The sequence below is a fragment of the Boleophthalmus pectinirostris genome, unplaced genomic scaffold, assembly GCF_026225935.1.
Source record: "Boleophthalmus pectinirostris isolate CB_2022bp ecotype Guang Dong unplaced genomic scaffold, ASM2622593v1 HiC_scaffold_8, whole genome shotgun sequence".
Lineage (NCBI taxonomy): Eukaryota > Metazoa > Chordata > Actinopteri > Gobiiformes > Gobiidae > Boleophthalmus > Boleophthalmus pectinirostris.
This window is the reverse complement of record NW_026571515.1, coordinates 806,475-824,535: the sequence shown is the minus strand read 5'-3', so window position 1 is coordinate 824,535 and position 18,061 is coordinate 806,475. Positions and strand designations below refer to the sequence as shown.

Below are 18,061 nucleotides of genomic sequence, written 5' to 3'. Positions count from 1 at the left end.
GAACACCAAACATCTGCACCAGAACATCAGAACACCAAACATCTGCACCAGAACACCAAACATCTGCACCAGAACATCTGCAACACCCAACATCTGCACCAGAACACCCAACATCTGCACCAGAACACCCAACATCTGCACCAGAACACCCAACATCTGCACCAGAACACCCAACATCTGCACCAGGACACCAAACATCTGCTCTAGAACCTACACTGACATCTGTTCTCTGTTGATGTTTCAGTCCAATAAAAAGAAGGAGGCCCTGCACAAGCCTGAGTCCACTGGGCCCTCAGAGAAGAACAAAGTCTCCCAGGCCAAAGTCCAGTCCTCCTCTACTTCCCTCAACCAGACCCAACAGAACCAGACCAAACAGAACCAGACCCAACAGAACCAGACCCAACAGAACCAGACCCAACAGAACCAGACCGGTGTTCTGAAGAAGCCTGAGTCCACTGGCCCCTCAGAGAAGAATAAAGTGTCTCAGGCTAAAGTCCAGTCCTTATCTCCTCCTCCCAACCAGACCCAACAGAACCAGACCCAACAGAACCAGACCCAACAGAACCAGACCCAACAGAACCAGACCCAACCAGACCCAACAGAACCAGAGCCGCCCCGGGGAGCAGAGGAGCAGCAGTCGGTCTGACCGTAAACGTGTCCCTCAGCCCAGAGCAGACTCCACAGAGACCAGCAGGACGAACACTGATAATAAGACTGTGTCAGAGCAGCTCACAGGGTCAATGGAATCCACAGAGGCCCCTGCCCCCCCGCCGCACCTGCCGCCGCACCTGCCGCCGCACCTGCCACCGCACCTGCCACCGCACCTGCCCGCTGGACGGAGCACGCACATGCAGGAGGAACACGCGGCTCTGCCTGAAGACTCCTCCCACAGCAGCACTCAGGTCAGTGTCACTGCTGTAGCTGAACTCCACAGATCATCTTAGTCACGTCCTCAGACTCAACTCGGACTCAATTCTTTTATTGTCTGGTTTTATCGTTTGTTTCTTCACTGCAGCGTCTGTTGTTTGTTTCTCTCGTCCTCTTCACTTTAAATCTTCCATCTGGAGCTTTATTACAATTTTAAACAGTGTTGTGCCGACCTCAGGAGGTTCAGTCTTGAGCTGAGTATCGTTAACGAGTAGGGATGGGCATGATTATTCGATTAATCGATAATTGATCATTAAGAATTTCATCGATAACATAAATTTTTATCGACAAACTGAATGTATGTTTGTGTGTCGTGACCAAACAGGTGTGTACATGTGTCTCTGCATCAGAAGGAGCGAGACACAAACAGTGGGTCAGTCTGTAACGAACCGAAGCACAAATGTGGATTTAACCAGGATTTGTAGAAGAAATTCCACACTTTCCGTTGCGTTGGGACAAGTGTGAGTCCATGTGCACAGTGGATAAAGCAGCACATATGTTTCTGTGTCCAGTGGGAAAAAGTTTTTCCAGGTGAGAGTCGCTCAATGTGGATGACGAGGCCCCGCCCCCCTCCCCCCGTACGCTGTCCTGGTTTTGACAAACACAAATCTGGTCACACTGACCTGTATTCACCTGAGTCATGTCTTTTAATCCAACACAAGTTGAACCACATCAGCGACACAAGAGCTGGAGTTTTATCTTCACTTAGTTTATGTAAATTAGTGATGTGGTTTTAAGTTTTGTTTCTGTGAGATTTGAACAAAACTGAATTAAACACATTATAATGTCAAACAGCTGATGTGGATCTAGAGTCGTTATGTTTATATGTCGTAAAGTTGAATTTATTTATGCAGATTAGTGCAGATAATAATAATAATGATGATCACTTTAATATAAAAACGTTAATGATTAATCGATAATCGATCGTTAATTCTTCCAACGATCGATTAAGAAAATTTCATCGAATGCCCAGCCCTATTAACGAGTTTCTGATACGATACTCACCTCGATACATGGTCACATTTTTCTATAGCTCTCAAACCGCTTTACAACAAGGAACCACACACATTCATACAGGTGGGCTAAGTGTCTTGCCCAAGGACACAACGACAGCATTCATCTGTGGGAGCTGGAATTGCACCAGTCAACCTGTGGGTCATTGCATCTGACAACGATATTGTGATGTTGAGTGGGATTGGAACCGTGAGTCTTCAGATCAGTGGACGAACGCTCTACCAACTGATTTGCATAGGCCACGATATGTTTTTCGATACAGTGCACTTTCGATTTGATACATTTCAAATCGATTCGATACAGTTCAGTGAAAAACTAAAGTTAAATCGTGGCTGTGATACTAAAAGTCCACTGAGTTTGTGCAAAGTGAAAATCACCCATTTTACTCAAAAACAAATCTGTCAACACAACTGTAGCTCTTACACAAAATAATTTCAATACAGATACTCTTGGCAATATATATCGATACAACAGCTCATGATATCGACACAGTATCATACGATATATGGATACGATATATGGATATTTCAGTATTTTTGCGCAGTCCTAGTTCAGTCTGAGGTGAAAGTGTTTGGATCAGAGGCTGTAGTGTGTGGAGGGACCTGCAGAGGGCGATATTTACCCTGTGTGTGACCCATGCACCTCACAGCGCTACACTACGGTCGTCGAGGCCTGTACCTCAGAGTATCACCCCCTGTATGTTCTGCATGTATGTGTGTGGCAGAATCTTCAGCAGTTTCCATGGAGACACAGTGACACAAGAACAAACACTGCAAACTAAGTTTTAAAGGTTGTACAGAGGATTTTTTAAGGGAAGTAAAATACAGCGACAGTCCTTTTTCAAATGTTGTGCGTACGTGACTCCACCTTCCTCCTCCACAGCTCCATCAGTAGAAACACCTCCTCCTCCCGCCTCTTTACTCTAGAAATCACGCTTGTTTACATCCAGTGCTCGTTCAGAATTACTGTTTAAGTTTCCTGTCTAGAAATAATTTATCGACCGACGTGTCAGTTTTTAGACCCTTCGTCTGCGTCATTCGCGCCATCGCTGGAAGAGATCTCCAAGAATCACCTCAGTTTGTCTTCGCTCCTTTTCTCATCTTCTTTCAGCGACCTCAAAAACCGACTTTCTTTTGCGGCGAACTGGTCGTGGATTCTCGTCAGCCATCGCAACAAAGTTTGTGAGAATTGCGAGGAAGCGACAGTTAGAAAAAGCCTCAAAGAACCGCTGCATAAACCACGAAATCCGCGATGGAGAGTCAGAGATTTTAACTTCTTGGGTTCTTTTTAAAGACAATGCAGTAAAGTGTATTTACCTTGTTGACATGTTTCGGCTGCTGCATCTTCAGAACTGTCCCTGGTGTTGGTGGTGACGTGTCGTATATCAGCTCCGTCATCACGGTTAATGCTCCGTGCCTCGTTTCCTGATTTCAATGGCCTCCTTGATCCAGCGTTTGAACTTGTTGTTTTCCGATCCAATGACCCGAGCCCCGTCGGCGGAGCGTTCCTCCTTTCACACACCTGGGACACCCTCCTCCAGAGACACCGGGCGACGGGAGGCGTGGTCAGTCTGAGCGACCTGCCAGGTCCATCAGGTCTGACCACGCCTACAGGAAGTAACAACAGCTGATATACGACACGTCACCACCAACACCGGTGACAGTTCTGAAGATGCAGCAGCCGAAACATGTCAACAAGGTAAATACACTTTACTGCATTGTCTTTAAAAAGAACCCAAGAAGTTAAAGTCTATAAGAAGACAAAATGAACATCAATGGCTTAATAAGGAGAGTCAGAGAGTTTGATTGACAACCTAACAGCCAATAGAAAATGAGGGAGCGTCGTTTTCTATTGGCTGATGTTTATCTGGCCGCAACACATCCACAGTTGATAGATTTTCATTCTTTTTTTTTTTTTTTTTTTTTGGTCATCATAATTCCAAAGCTGCTCCGTCTCTGTAATGGTATTTTAAACTTTCATTGGGGTCATTCCACGCCATCTCATCAAATTTCCAGAAAATCTCACGCATCATGTTTTTAAAAAATTTTGAAAAACTTACCAGCTGGTCCCAAACTCTCATGTACCAACTCTGTGAAATTTTAGTGATTTTCAATCAATAGTTTTCAACTTGGAGCTCATTTAGTGAGGGGAGAATGTGTCCATTGACAGGCCCAAAATCGCAACATTTTTTCTTGGCCGTTTTCAAAGGTCGATATCTCCGTAAGTATCACACATACAGGACTGAAATTTTGTAGACTTCTTCTCTACTTTGTGTTCAAATAACATCTATCGAAAGTTTGGTTTCTCAACTCATTGTCATTTTATATGAACTTAAAAATGATAAAACTTGGTGTCGGAGACCCTTAAATTTTTTTGAGAATCAAGATTTGTACTAGGACTGTTAAAAGAAATCTCCAAATGTTGAACATTTCAAATACTTTATGTCTGAGGCTCCTGTTAAAAACAAGAAAATGTAACATGGTCCGATTTTCACATGTCATTTCTGGCATGTGGGTAGTGATAAAAAAAATTTGAATCATTTTTGTTTGAAAGACCAGAAAAAGCCCTTTCATATGGCACCAAACATATGTATTTTATGAAGCTCCTACAATTGTTTTAATTAAAATCCTCCGTACAATGTTTAAGTTAGTCTGAAAACTCGAGCAAAATTCTAAATGGATTTAACGAGCACGTTTCCAGGAGCCTGAAGCGTTTGGCAAAAACCTAAACCCACCTCTAGAAATAAACCGTTTGGACTTTTCTGTGTTTGTGTTCACAGGGATCAGACGCTCCAAACCAGGACCTGGAGATGAGGACCTCCCCGTCACCTCCAGGGGGCGACGTGCAAACGGAAGCTCTCGGCGCCGAGCAGCAGGGGCCCGACAGAGAGCAGGGGTCAGAGGTCACACAGGACAGAGGAGACGGCGAGGAGGAGGAGGAGAAGAGCGACCAGTGCAAAAAGGAGGAGCCCCCGGCTGACGCGCTCCGACAAGAAGGTACCAGCGTCTCTACCAGGGCTGGTATCATTAAGAAGTTGCCGATACGATACATACCTCGATACATAGGCCATGATACGATGTATTTCAAATTGATTCGATACCATTCAATAAAAATAAAGGCTAAATCATGTCTGTGATACTAAAAGTCTTTGTTAAACCACTTCTTTTTGTGCAAAGTTCATATGAAACAAAAACATTTTAATCCTCAAAACTGTGAAAATGTCAAATGTGTCGCGTGCACTGCAAAAAATTAAATCTAGCCAAGTTAAGATGACCTGAATTAAGAAAGTTTGATCATGATTTGAGTAAATTCCACTTGACAAGTTAAATGATCTGTCAGAGGAATACGATTTTTTGTTCTTAAAATATGAAAATACAACTTGCTACACTTAAAAAAAGAAAAACACCAACCCTTAAAAGAAGAAATGAAATTGAATTTAGAAAAACACTTATTCCACCGGTGGAGTCGACTCAAATAAAGTCAAATGTTCTTAATTTTCATTTTAACGAACCTTTTTACTGTGTGAATGAGTTTCCTTCTACTAAACAACAAAACTGTAGCTCTGTAACAAAATAATTTAGTAAAATACACCAAAAATACTCAATATGTGATATATCGATACAGCAGCCCACGATATCAATACTGTATCATTACATTAAACGATACGATATATCGATATTTCAATATTTTTGCACACCCCTAGTTTCTACCAGTGTTTATGTGAACTCTGGAGTAAACGGCGCCCCCTGTGGTGTTTCAGCGCCGGAGCAGATGGTGACGCTGCAGCTGGTGAAGAACGACTCGTACGAGAAAGGCACCGACCTGATGGTGGTGAACGTTTACGTTAAAGGAGTGTGCCGAGAGTCTGCCAGGGTCATCTTCAGAGAACAAGACTTCACCCTCATCTTTCAGACCAGGTAATACTCCGAGGAGGGAGGAGGGAGGGAGGGAGGGAGGGAGGGAGGGAGGAGGAGGAGGGAGGAGGAGGGAGGGAGGAAGGGAGGGAGGGAGGAGGAGGAGGAGGAGGAGGAGGAGGGAGGGAGGAGGGAGGGAGGGAGGAGGAGGGAGGGAGGAGGAAGGGAGGAGGGAGGGAGGGAGGGAGGAGGGAGAGGAGGAGGGAGAGGAGGGAGGAGGAGGGAGGGAGGGAGGGAGGAGGAGGGAGGAGGAGGGAGGGAGGGAGGAGGGAGGGAGGAGAGAGGAGGAGAAAGGAGAGAGGAGGAGGGAGGATTATGACCTGAATAATCCATACTCAGAGCTAGGCCTGTAACGATCAATAAATCAATTAATCGTACAATAACTTTCAACAAGCTCGATAACTTTTCCAGCCACGATAAATTCTATTTGCAGCTTGTTTGTTTTCCTCGCTCTCTCTCGCTCTTTCTCCCTCTCAAAGAGACTAAATGTTAGACGCTTCTGTCGCTCTCTGACTCTTCTCGTTTAACAAGTGAATGACGCTTGAACCAACAGGCGCCGTGTTTATCAGCAGAGCGGATGCGCGCGTAGAGGATGTATTTGCATTTTTATTCCATGGTCATTATATTAGTTGAAATTGGTCTCAAAATGTCAATATTATTGTTTATCGCAATTAATTCTTGGTCAATTAATCGTCCAGCAAAATGTGTTATCGTTACAGGCCTGCTCAGAGCATGTGACAGAATAAAAGATCCTTCTGTAGTTGTGTCTCTTCCTGATGTCGATGTTTGTTCTGTTTTTTTTTCTTTTTCAGTGACTCAAACTTCCTGCGTCTTCACTCGGGCTGTGGCCCCAACACCGTGTTCAGGTGGCAGGTCAAACTCAGGTACGACAGGAGCTCAGGACGTGGGGTTAAAGTGCTGCTGTTCTGCAAACTCTTCATCACAAACCTGTCTGAAGAGGTTCTACAGTCAGGCATGCATGTCTGAGTAATCTAGTGATCTCTCCCTTACGGTTAACAGTACGAGTCTGTACGAGGCTCCGCCCCATGCTCCCACATGACAAACCTCCATAAAAACTTTCACTCACATTTCACTTACAGCAATTATCTCAAAAACTGAGAGTGAAATTAGGCTTCTTTTGTAGGATTAGGCCCTGTCTTTCATTTGAGGCTCGGAAGAGACTTGTAGAAGTCACATTTATGTGGCTGTTGGACTGTGGTGATGTGGTTTATATGAACGCTTCTGCTCAGAGTCTGTGACTCTGGACACACTTCACCCTGGAGCTCTGTGGTTTCTCACTGGTCTCAGAGCTCACACACCTCTGTGTTCTGTCTGCACATGTGGGCTGGACTTCCCGAGCCACACGGAGGCTCAGACACTTGTATCTGATGGTCTATAAATGTTTTCTTGGTCTGCTCCCGTCTTATCTGCATAAGTATGTAGTTCAGAAAAGTTCTGGGGCCAACAGTCTGCGATCACACGATTTGTTTTTATTGTCAGTTCCCAGAGTGAAGTCTGAGTTTGGCAAGAAGCTTTTCAGTTTTATGCTCCTTCGGCATGAAACTTTTTACAAAATGATCTGAAGTTAAAGGAGCTGGTCTCCTTAGACTCTTTTAAACAGATTTTAAAAAACAGAGATCTGGAATCCTCTGGGTGTCATTGTTTTAATGATCTTTAAATTTGTGTTGAGTGTTCTGTGTTACTGAATGTTTTGTATGTTTGTTTTTATATGTTTTGAAACTGTTTTGTGGCCTCTTGTTCAGGACGCTCTTGAAAAAGAGATTTTTAATCTCAATGAGACTTTTTCCTGGTTAAATAAATAAATAAAACACAAAACACGACACAAAACTGAACAGACACTGGACAAACCTGATGTTTGTGCAGGAGTTTCATTAGTGTGACACTCTGAAGGGGGAGGGACTTAGTGCAGGGAGCAAAGGGAGGGGAGACTCAGAGCGACAAAAACAAAACTTATAAAACATGTGAACATGTTGTTTTTTGTTAAAATATAACATTTTCAAAACAACAGCATGAACATGCTGATTTAAATATGTTACAGTTAAAACCCCACAGAGGTAAATACTCCTCTTTAATGCCCCACAGAGGTAAATACTCCTCTTTAATGCCCCACAGAGGTAAATACTCCTCTTTAATGCCCCACAGAGGTAAATACTCCTCTTTAATGCCCCACAGAGGTAAATACTCCTCTTTAATGCCCCACAGAGGTAAATACTCCTCTTTAATGCCCCACAGAGGTAAATACTCCTCTTTAATGCCCCACAGAGGTAAATTGTAGGTTAATTTGTTTCCCTGGTGCGTTTGTGCAGGAACCTGATCGAGCCGGAGCAGTGCACGTACTCGTTCACTCCGTCTCGTCTGGACATCGCTCTGAAGAAGAGACACAGTCAGCGCTGGGGAGGACTGGAGGCTCCCACCACACAAGGTCTGCTGCTACGCTCCTGCTGACCACACCGGGGTCACACCGGGGTCACACCGGGGTCACACCGGGGTCACACCGGGGGTCACACTGGGGGTCACACCGGGGTCACACCGGGGGTCACACTGGGGGTCACACTGGGGTCACACTGGGGGTCACACTGGGGTCACACTGGGGTCACACTGGGGTCACACTGGGGGTCACACCGGGGTCACACGGGGTCACACGGGGTCACACTGGGGTCACCGGGGTCACACGGGGTCACACTGGGGGTCACACGGGGTCACACCGGGGTCACACCGGGGTCACACTGGGGATCACACCGGGGATCACACTGGGGGTCACACTGGGGGTCACACCGGGGGTCACACGGGGGTCACACCGGGGGTCACACTGGGGGTCACGCTGGGGGTCACGCTGGGGGTCACGCCGGGGTCACCTGGGGGTCACACTGGGGGTCACACTGGGGTCACACTGGGGGTCACACGGGGTCACACTGGGGGTCACACTGGGGGTCACACTGGGGTCACACGGGGTCACACGGGGTCACACTGGGGGTCACACTGGGGGTCACACTGGGGGTCACACTGGGGTCACGCCGGGGTCACTGTGGGGTCTTTAGAGCCACTGCTGAAACCTTATTTCACCTGATGTTACCAAACTGGGATCTCCAGCCTCCTAACTGATGAAAACACTAAAGATGAACTTGAGGCTTCCTTCCATCACACGTCCTGTTCATTCTAGGCACAGTGAGTTAAGTGTATTGCCTAAGGACACAACAGCAGCAGTTGGAGAGCTGAAACTACAGTCACTGCTCCCACTTCTTCACAAGGATGAGTTGAATTTTGAATAAAAGCATTTTATATTTGGATACAGACTCGGCTGCTTTACAAAATGTTCTTTAACCAAATAATGATCAGCTGCAGAGTTTTTCTACCCCAAGTAGTCACTTTAAGAAGCTTCTTCACTCACATAGTTTTGGTCTGAAGGTTAAAGGGTCGTATATTTATTAGGGCTGGGCATGATTAATCGATTAATCAATAATTGATCATTAAGAATTTCATCTATTACGTTAATTTTAATGGACAAACTGAATGTATGTTTGTGTGTCGTGACCAAACAGGTGTGTACATGTGTCTCTGCATCAGAAGGAGCGAGACACAAACAGTGGGTCAGTCTGTAACGAACCGAAGCACAAATGTGGATTTAACCAGGATTTGTAGAAGAAATTCCACACTTTCCGTTGCGTTGGGACAAGTGTGAGTCCATGTGCACAGTGGATAAAGCAGCACATATGTTTCTGTGTCCAGTGGGAAAAAGTTTTTCCAGGTGAGAGTCGCTCAATGTGGATGACGAGGCCCCGCCCCCCTCCCCCCGTACGCTGTCCTGGTTTTGACAAACACAAATCTGGTCACACTGACCTGTATTCACCTGAGTCATGTCTTTTAATCCAACACAAGTTGAACCACATCAGCGACACAAGAGCTGGAGTTTTATCTTCACTTAGTTTATGTAAATTAGTGATGTGGTTTTAAGTTTTGTTTCTGTGAGATTTGAACAAAACTGAATTAAACACATTATAATGTCAAACAGCTGATGTGGATCTAGAGTCGTTATGTTTATATGTCGTAAAGTTGAATTTATTTATGCAGATTAGTGCAGATAGTAATAATAATGATGATCACTTTAATATAAAAACGTTAATGATTAATCGATAATCGATCGTTAATTCTTCCGACGATCGATTAAGAAAATTTCGTCGAATGCCCGTCCCTAATATTTATATATTTGCTGTGTTTTGGGGTTCAGGTTGTTTCAGATGAACTCAGACCTGGTGTAGTTCCTCTGTGTGTTTTCGGTGAAATGCTCCTGTGTTTTCTAAGCACAGGCATGTGTGTCCCCTGTTGAAGGTGCAGTGGGGGGTGCAAAGGTGGCTGTGCCCTCTGGTCCTGCGTGTTTGGAGAAGAGTCAGCCGGGCAGCAGCCAGCACAGCCTGCCCCCCTCAGAGGAGCCTCCCCGCGGGGTCGAAGACAAACCCAAAACCCCCAAAGCTCCGGCGCGAGTGGAGGAGAGCGGCCTGGACTCTGTGGCTCCTCGCTCCGAACACGTGTCCCTGAAGAGCGAGCAGCCGGTCACCACGGTGAGGAGAACACACAGATAGAACATCTACTAATGAAGATATCAACACTCTTCACATCACACACACCTTACACACACTGAAGAAAACAGACGAGCACATGAAGAACAAACACATTTCATACACACACATAAAGAATCTGTGTATCATTCCTTCATTCGTTTTTCAATATAAAACCAAAAATAAGAAAATGAAAAAACAACAGTTTTCTTCATTATTTGTCTCTAAAACCAAAATGAAAAAACAGATAACGATTCATTTTTTCAGTTTTTGATTTTGTGTTTAAATGAAAAATGGAACAAACAGATAACGGCCGTTTCCCGTTTATGTGAGTTCCGTGACTGCGATGCCGTTTGCACTGCATTACGGACTGAACCAGGACTGATCCAGGTCCAGGACTAGACTGGAACCAGACCGGGGACTGAGACCGGGACCAGACCGGGACCAGACCAGGACCAGACCGGGACTGAGACCGGGACCAGACCAGGACCAGAGTGGGACTGAGACCGAGACCAGCGGTCCGAGTGGTTCCTCTTTGCGCTGGTTCCGTGCGGGTAAAACGAGAATGTTCTGTGGACTACAGGTTCGGACGGGCTGCTCCAGTCCTCCGCGCTCAAGAACCACGGCTGGTTCTGAGGTGGTGCAGCATCTGGACAAAAGCGTGAATCCAGTTTGGTTGGTTTTTGACCATTTGTCCTCCGTTTGGTTCTTCCCCGGTTAAAGCACTTCTCAGGCCGAGGCTCCTGACATCACTCCCTGCTCCAGCTCATCTGAGCCCGGACAGAACCGGAGCTGCTCCCGGTGGTTGGAATAGATTGTTTGGACCTGCTGTCCGTTTGGACCGTTTGGTGCGTACCAACTACTGTCTGTGTGAAAGCACCATCAGGCCGGGACCAGACTGGGACCAGACTGGGATCAGACTGGGACCAGACTGGAGGTCACGGTCTCCAGTCTGGTCCATCAGTCACGGTCCATCAGAGCCCACGGCAGGGCCGCAACTCGAAGCTGGGGCTCGGACCCTGCAGAGGCTTGGAGTCAAAGCTCGGAGTCTGCTCTGGTCCTGGACCTGGATCAGTTCTGGATCAGTCCTGGTTCAGTCCTGGTTCAGTCCGTACGCGGTGCAAAAGTTCGGCATCGCAGTCACTGAAGTTACGTAAACGGGAAACGGCCGTTATCTGTTTTTTCCATTCATCATTTAAACACAAAATCAAAAACTGAAAAAATGAATCGTTATCCTTTTTTTCATTTTGGTTTTGGAGACAAATAACGAAGAAAACTGTTGTTTTTTCGTTTTCTTATTTTTGGTTTTATATTGAAAAACAAATGAATGAATGACACACGGATTATAAAGCCTGGTGTCCATGTTTGAACCAACTCTCTTTAAAATAAGAAAACACATTCAGATCAAATGGTAAAGTCTCCTGCGCTCAGTTCCAGAGTTGACCTGAGTCTGTTGTGTTTAGCCCAAGCCCACGTGCATGGTCCAGCCCATGTCCCACGCTCCGGCCGTCAGCGAGGCTCGAGAGGAAGAGGAGGAGAGGAAGGTCTGTCTGCCCGGATTCACTGGACTCGTCAACCTCGGCAACACCTGCTTCATGAACAGCGTCATCCAGAGTCTGTCCAACACCAGAGAGCTCAGGGACTACTTTCACGGTAACACCACGGGGGGGGGATTACTTTTACTGTAACACCACGGGGGGGACTTTTACTGTACAGTCCAATACTCCTGACAAATTTACACATTTACACTCACATCTTCACACACCGGAGTGTCGTGAGTGACAAACCAAAGGACAAAACACCGAGCCACAAACAAAACAATGTGCTCTACTCCATTCAGTGAAGTGAAGACTACAGTGAACACTACACTGGAGAAACTAAACAGACACTTCACAAGAACCAACACAGACGAGAGAACAACACAGGACCTCAGTCTGATGTTCATCTCTTGGTTTGAGAGGAGAGTGAAAGAAACCATTTTTATTAACAAAGAGAATCCTTCTCTAAACAGAAATGGACTCAGACTCCATCTGTCTCCTGTTTACACGTCCATCCTCAAACCTCCAACAAAACAAACAAGAAGAACAGGTGGAGTCAGGTCAGGACCAGAGGTGTGGAAGCTCCATTATGACCATGAATTGTTCTGTTCATTAGACCCACACCCTGTACAGGTCAACAGACCCAACTAACAAACAAACTGTAAACAAGTGTGTGTTAGTTCCAGAGGAGTTTCAGTGTAGTTAGCTCCTCCTGCAGATGTAAGGAAGAGTCACCAGAGTCTGACAGAACTGAAAAAGCATCTTGGATGAACTGAGAAACATCTTCAGCCAAACTAAACTTTTATCCAGTCGACAAACTGAATTTTCTTCTCACACTGGAGGGTCATAAAAAGCACCACATAAGAACAATGCATCATGTGACTTCTGTTCCTCCTGCAGCGAGACTGATCTTAAACGTTCTGCACTCGGGTTTATTGTACAAAAAGGAGCATAAATGTTGTTGTTTGTTTCCAGACCGAGCGTTTGAGTCGGAGATAAACTGTAATAATCCTCTGGGGACGGGGGGACGTCTCGCCATCGGGTTCGCCGTCCTGCTCCGAGCGCTGTGGAAGGGGACGCACCACGCCTTCCAACCGTCAAAACTCAAGGTACCACCTCCACATCACACTCACTAAGTATCAAGATTATATAACACTGTATCTTATGGACTCTGATAATCTTATGAAGAAATATGATTTACAATGCTCAAAACGGCAATATAATACAGTCATCAAAGCGATTCCATTAGAATTATTAAATCTAGTTGGTGGCATGTTGAGATATGATAAAATTACACCACAATTCCCTTTACTCACCATAGATGAATTTGAATTTAAAGACAAAAACTGCTCAAATAAAGTAATAAGGAACATTATTACTAACAAACTGTGTCCTCTCCCATTAAAAAGAACTCATGTACTTAAAGACTTTCCAGTCAATAGCATTAAAAAATTAGAACAAATTATCTCTCATTTCCAATCTCCCCTAAAGCCAAAGAAACTCACTTTAAAATTTTAAATGATATTTACCCCTGTAATGAATTCTTGAAAAAACTTTTTAATATGGAGTCCAAAACCTGCACATTTTGTAACAATGAAATAGAAACAGTTGAACATTTGTTCGCAGTTTAGTTTTTAGATCCTTACATCACATTAAATCTAAACAAGCCGTTATAATAAATGATTTGACGCAGTCAGATGCATAAGACCTCTTGCATTGTATTTTCTTGTATTAACATTGTATTGTGTGTATTTGTTTTATAGTTTTATTTTATTTATTTTATTATTATTGTAAAAAAAAAAAATGAAATGAAATGTACATGCTCAGTCATACATTTGCATTGTTGACATAAGATATTTTGTATTGCCAGCATTGATTAATAAATAAATAAATAAATTAAAAAAATAATAATAATAATAAATAAATAAATATATTGAACAAAATAGACCACAAAAAAGCTATCAAATCTTCCAAACGTTTTCACTGTATTTAAGTTTTCTATTTTACAGTATGCATAATATCTACAGGATTTGCTCCATTATTTTTGTCTTGGTTTATTTATTACACTAAGTTGCAATGTGTCTTTGGATATTGTTTTGATATGGCTTTTTTTGGTCTGGTAATTTATTTGCTATGTCATTAAAAATAATAAATAAGATGAAAATATATATATATAAAGAAAAAAGATCCCTCTCTTCTGACCCCTGACCTCTGTTGTCCTGTGTTGACCCCTGACCTCTGACCTGTGTGCCGTGTGCAGGCGATCGTGGCGAGCAAAGCGAGTCAGTTCACGGGTTACGCGCAGCACGACGCTCAGGAGTTCATGGCGTTCCTGTTGGACGGACTCCACGAGGATCTGAACCGGATCCAGAACAAACCGTACACCGAGACCGTGGACTCGGACGGACGCCTGGACGAGGTGAGAACTGACCTCTGACCCTCTGACCTCTGACCTCAGAAAGGAAAACAAAAGAACGGATAAATCGGAGGAGAAAACACTTATGTGAGCTGAAATCTTTCCACACTTTCAGTCGTATCAGTTTGGCTCAAGGGCTTTTTGTGTCGATGTGTTTTGTTTGTTTTTTTGTTTTATTTCAGTGTTGGATAGAAACTTTATTCATCCTGAAGGCAACAAGTGAATAAATAAATAAATAAATCATTAAAACAGCATAAACATGTAGCTGAAATGTTCTTGTGCTCAGGTCAGAGTTTTTCATCAAACCTTTGACTAATTCAACGAAATCTCAAATCAGACACGTGTGAATCCCTCATGTTGTGGTGTTACGTGGTTGTTTAGTTGTGTTCATTTTGTTGTTGTGTTGTTGTAGGTGGTGGCGGAGGAGGCGTGTTGTGTTGTGTGTTGTGTTGTTGTGTTACAGTTGTGTGTTGTTGTGTTGTTGCAGGTGGTGGCGGAGGAGGCGTGTTGTGTTGTGTGTTGTGTTGTTGTGTTACAGTTGTGTGTTGTTGTGTTGTTGCAGGTGGTGGCGGAGGAGGCGTGGCAGAGACACAAAATGAGGAACGACTCTTTCATCGTGGATTTGTTTCAGGGACAGTTTAAGTCCAAACTCGTGTGTCCCACCTGCTCCAAGGTCAGTGACTCTCAACGAAACAGAGAAAAAAAAAAAAACGTTCAGATTAAGATGTAACACTCCTCCTCCTCCTCTTCTTCTTCTTCCTCCTCCTCCTCCTCTTCTTCCTCTTCCTCAGGTGTCCATAACCTTTGACCCCTTCCTGTACCTGCCGGTGCCGTTGCCTCAGAAACAGAAGGTGCTTTCTGTTTTCTACTTCGCCAAAGAGCCTCATAAAAAACCTGTCAAGGTAAAGACACATACACACTCACGCACACTCTGACACACACACAAACATTCACACATAGAGTTTATAGTGTGTGTGGCCCGATGTGGTCGAAATAGGAGGCAGACTAAAAATAAAAAAGTGTCTTTGACCAGAGAAAAATGTATTTAAAACTGACTTCTGGAGCTAACGCAAAATAACTTCATCACAAATAAACTGTTCAAACAAATAAGAGACCGGAGGCTCAGATAATAAGTTACGTAAATCAAATCAAACGCAACAACTTCGTGCACCCAACGGCGCACAAGTCTCTCCTCCAAATGATAAAACCTGTTTGCCTTTAGACCCCCCAGGTCAGCATCACCTCCAGGGCTGAGAATCATTAAGAAGTTACAGATACGATACAGACCTCGATACAGTGAACTTTTGATTCAGTACAATATATTTCAAATCAATTCGATATGATTCAATAAAAACGTAACGTCTACATCAGGGGTGTCAAACTCATTTTGTTCCGGGGGTCGTGTCCAACCGACTTTGATCCCAAAGTGCCCAGATCAGAAAACTCATGTCATATAAACGCCAAAAATAACAATAAGTTCAAATATTTGTGCAGAGAAACACAAATCTATTACAGAAATCTTTTTGAATTGATGAACTCTTTCTTTTACAAAATATTATAATATTATGAACAACCTGAAACTTGAAGAAAAATACAATTTCAACACAAAGTTTGAACATGAACTTGTCTGTAAACAGGAATAAGTCCATTTTTGTTGTAAAATTCTGCACTCGGCTCCACTTTTCTCATGTTGGACATTTTTCTGATGAGGGTGTCACGGTCAACAGTCAAAACGATCGTCCTTTAAGACGTTTGGAAAGAGACAAGTCTTCATTTGTGCTGCTCTGGTGGGAGGGGCCACGTACAGAGACGCTGGAGACGCTGCTGTGATAAACACCACACAAAATTAACACCATTTTAATAGAAAATATCATTAAAATATTTGAGTAGAAAATCAGCCGAGGGCCAGATTAAAGGTCTTGGAGGGCCGGATCTGGCCCCCGGGCCATATGTTTGACACCTGTGTTCTACATTGTGTGTGTCACTAAAAGTCTTTGTTAAATCACTTCTTTGTGCAAAGTTCATCTGAAACACAAACATTTAAATCGACAAGACAGCGGAAATGTTAAATGTGTCGCATAAACGAGTTTCCTTCCTCTGAACAAACAACAAAACTAGAGCTGGAACTAAATAATTTAGTAAAATAAACCAAAAAATCCTCTTGGTGATATATCGATACTGTATCATCACATTAAACGATGCGAAATATCGATATTTAGATATTTTTGCACACCCCTAACTAGCACCTCTCTTATAGGTGAGTTTCATTGTTGACAAAAGCGTTGCATCCTGGGAATTATTTTGGTCGGCGGCAAGAAACACTAATTGAACATGAGAGACGGAGCGAGAAAGAACGTAAAGGGTATTGATCCCGGTTATTTCTCCACTCTAACGGCAGAGGACCCAAGACCATTTGACCAGAAATTGGTCATAAACATCGACGGACGACAAATCACCCTTTTCAACCCCGACAGAGTCTGGACCAAACCAAACTTCTGGTCAGAATCTCCAACTCCCTGGACAAATATTCACTTGGGCGACATCCACAATGACTTGGTGGAAACTCCTGGGCCATTCACAGCAGAAAAGATGAAAACCTCCAAGAGTCTCCATGTGTTGTTGAACTTGTTCAAGGATCTTCTACGTTTGCTCTGCGGATGTTTGAAAGCCGTTTAATTCACCGTTAGCGGTTCTTTTCACTCAGAATACAATAATATGATAATGCAGCAGGAATAGGGAGAAATACACGAGGTTACGCACTGTGTTTGACGCTACCGTGTTTCTTGCCTCCGACCAAAATATTTCCCAGCAGCAACGTGCACTTTTAATAACAATGACGTCAGCTGAAACTCGACTATACGTAACTCTCAAAAGTCAAAAGCCGGGATTTTTTTTGTTCACATGGACCAAAGTGCTCAACACAAACCAAACAGTGCGTTGTATTTAAACTATAAAACCAAAAACACAAAAACAATGAAACTAAAAAGAACTGAAACCAATTCTCTCCTCCACGTGTTTGGCCCAAAACCTCCTCCCAAGTCTTTAAAAGTGTCAAGATCAAGTATTTTCAGTTTAACAAAGTGTTATGTGATAATTAAAAGAATTAAGAATGATGTAATTTTAGATGGATATGAAGATGAACAAATTAACTTAAGTGTGTGAAATGAAACACCGACTTTGTCACATGGTTCCTGATGATTCTCCTCTTCTCCTTCTTCTTCTTCTTCCTCAGTTCCTGGTGAGCGTGAGCAAAGAGCACTCAAGCACCGCCGAGGTCCTGGAGTCCATCTCACGCAGCGTCAGGGTCAAAGCCGAGAACCTGCGTCTGGCCGAGGTGAGACCTGAGGGGCGAAGTTTACCTGGTCACACTCACCTGGGTTTACCTCAGCATGAGCTCTGCAGGACCGTCCGTCTGTTTTTACCTGTTAAAACTCACCTGTGCTCACCTGTGCTCATCTGTGTTTACCTGTATGTGTCTCACACTCTCTCTGAAGCGCTGTTAGTCTGTTTTTACCTTGTTAAACTCACCTGTGTTCACCTGTGTTCACCTGTGCTCACCTGTGCTCACCTGTGCTCACCTGTGTTCACCTGTGTTCACCTGTGTTCACCTGTGTTTACCTGTGTTTACCTGTGTTTACCTGTATTTACCTGTATGTGTCTCTCTCTCTAAAGGGCCGT

The 18,061-nt window shown here is 44.0% G+C and overlaps 1 protein-coding gene across 1 annotated transcript in view; it reads left to right on the top strand.

Moving 5' to 3' along the window:
• Window positions 1-18,061, top strand: part of usp19 (ubiquitin specific peptidase 19) — a 50,130-nt gene that overhangs the window by 14,403 nt on the left and 17,666 nt on the right. Inside the window, 13 exon segments of the mRNA XM_055166462.1 lie at window positions 245-642; window positions 644-902; window positions 4,721-4,937; window positions 5,702-5,858; window positions 6,668-6,739; window positions 8,183-8,298; window positions 10,209-10,432; window positions 11,893-12,082; window positions 12,943-13,076; window positions 14,228-14,386; window positions 14,946-15,056; window positions 15,175-15,285; window positions 17,616-17,717. Of these exon segments, the coding sequence (XP_055022437.1) occupies window positions 245-642; window positions 644-902; window positions 4,721-4,937; window positions 5,702-5,858; window positions 6,668-6,739; window positions 8,183-8,298; window positions 10,209-10,432; window positions 11,893-12,082; window positions 12,943-13,076; window positions 14,228-14,386; window positions 14,946-15,056; window positions 15,175-15,285; window positions 17,616-17,717 (2,250 nt within the window).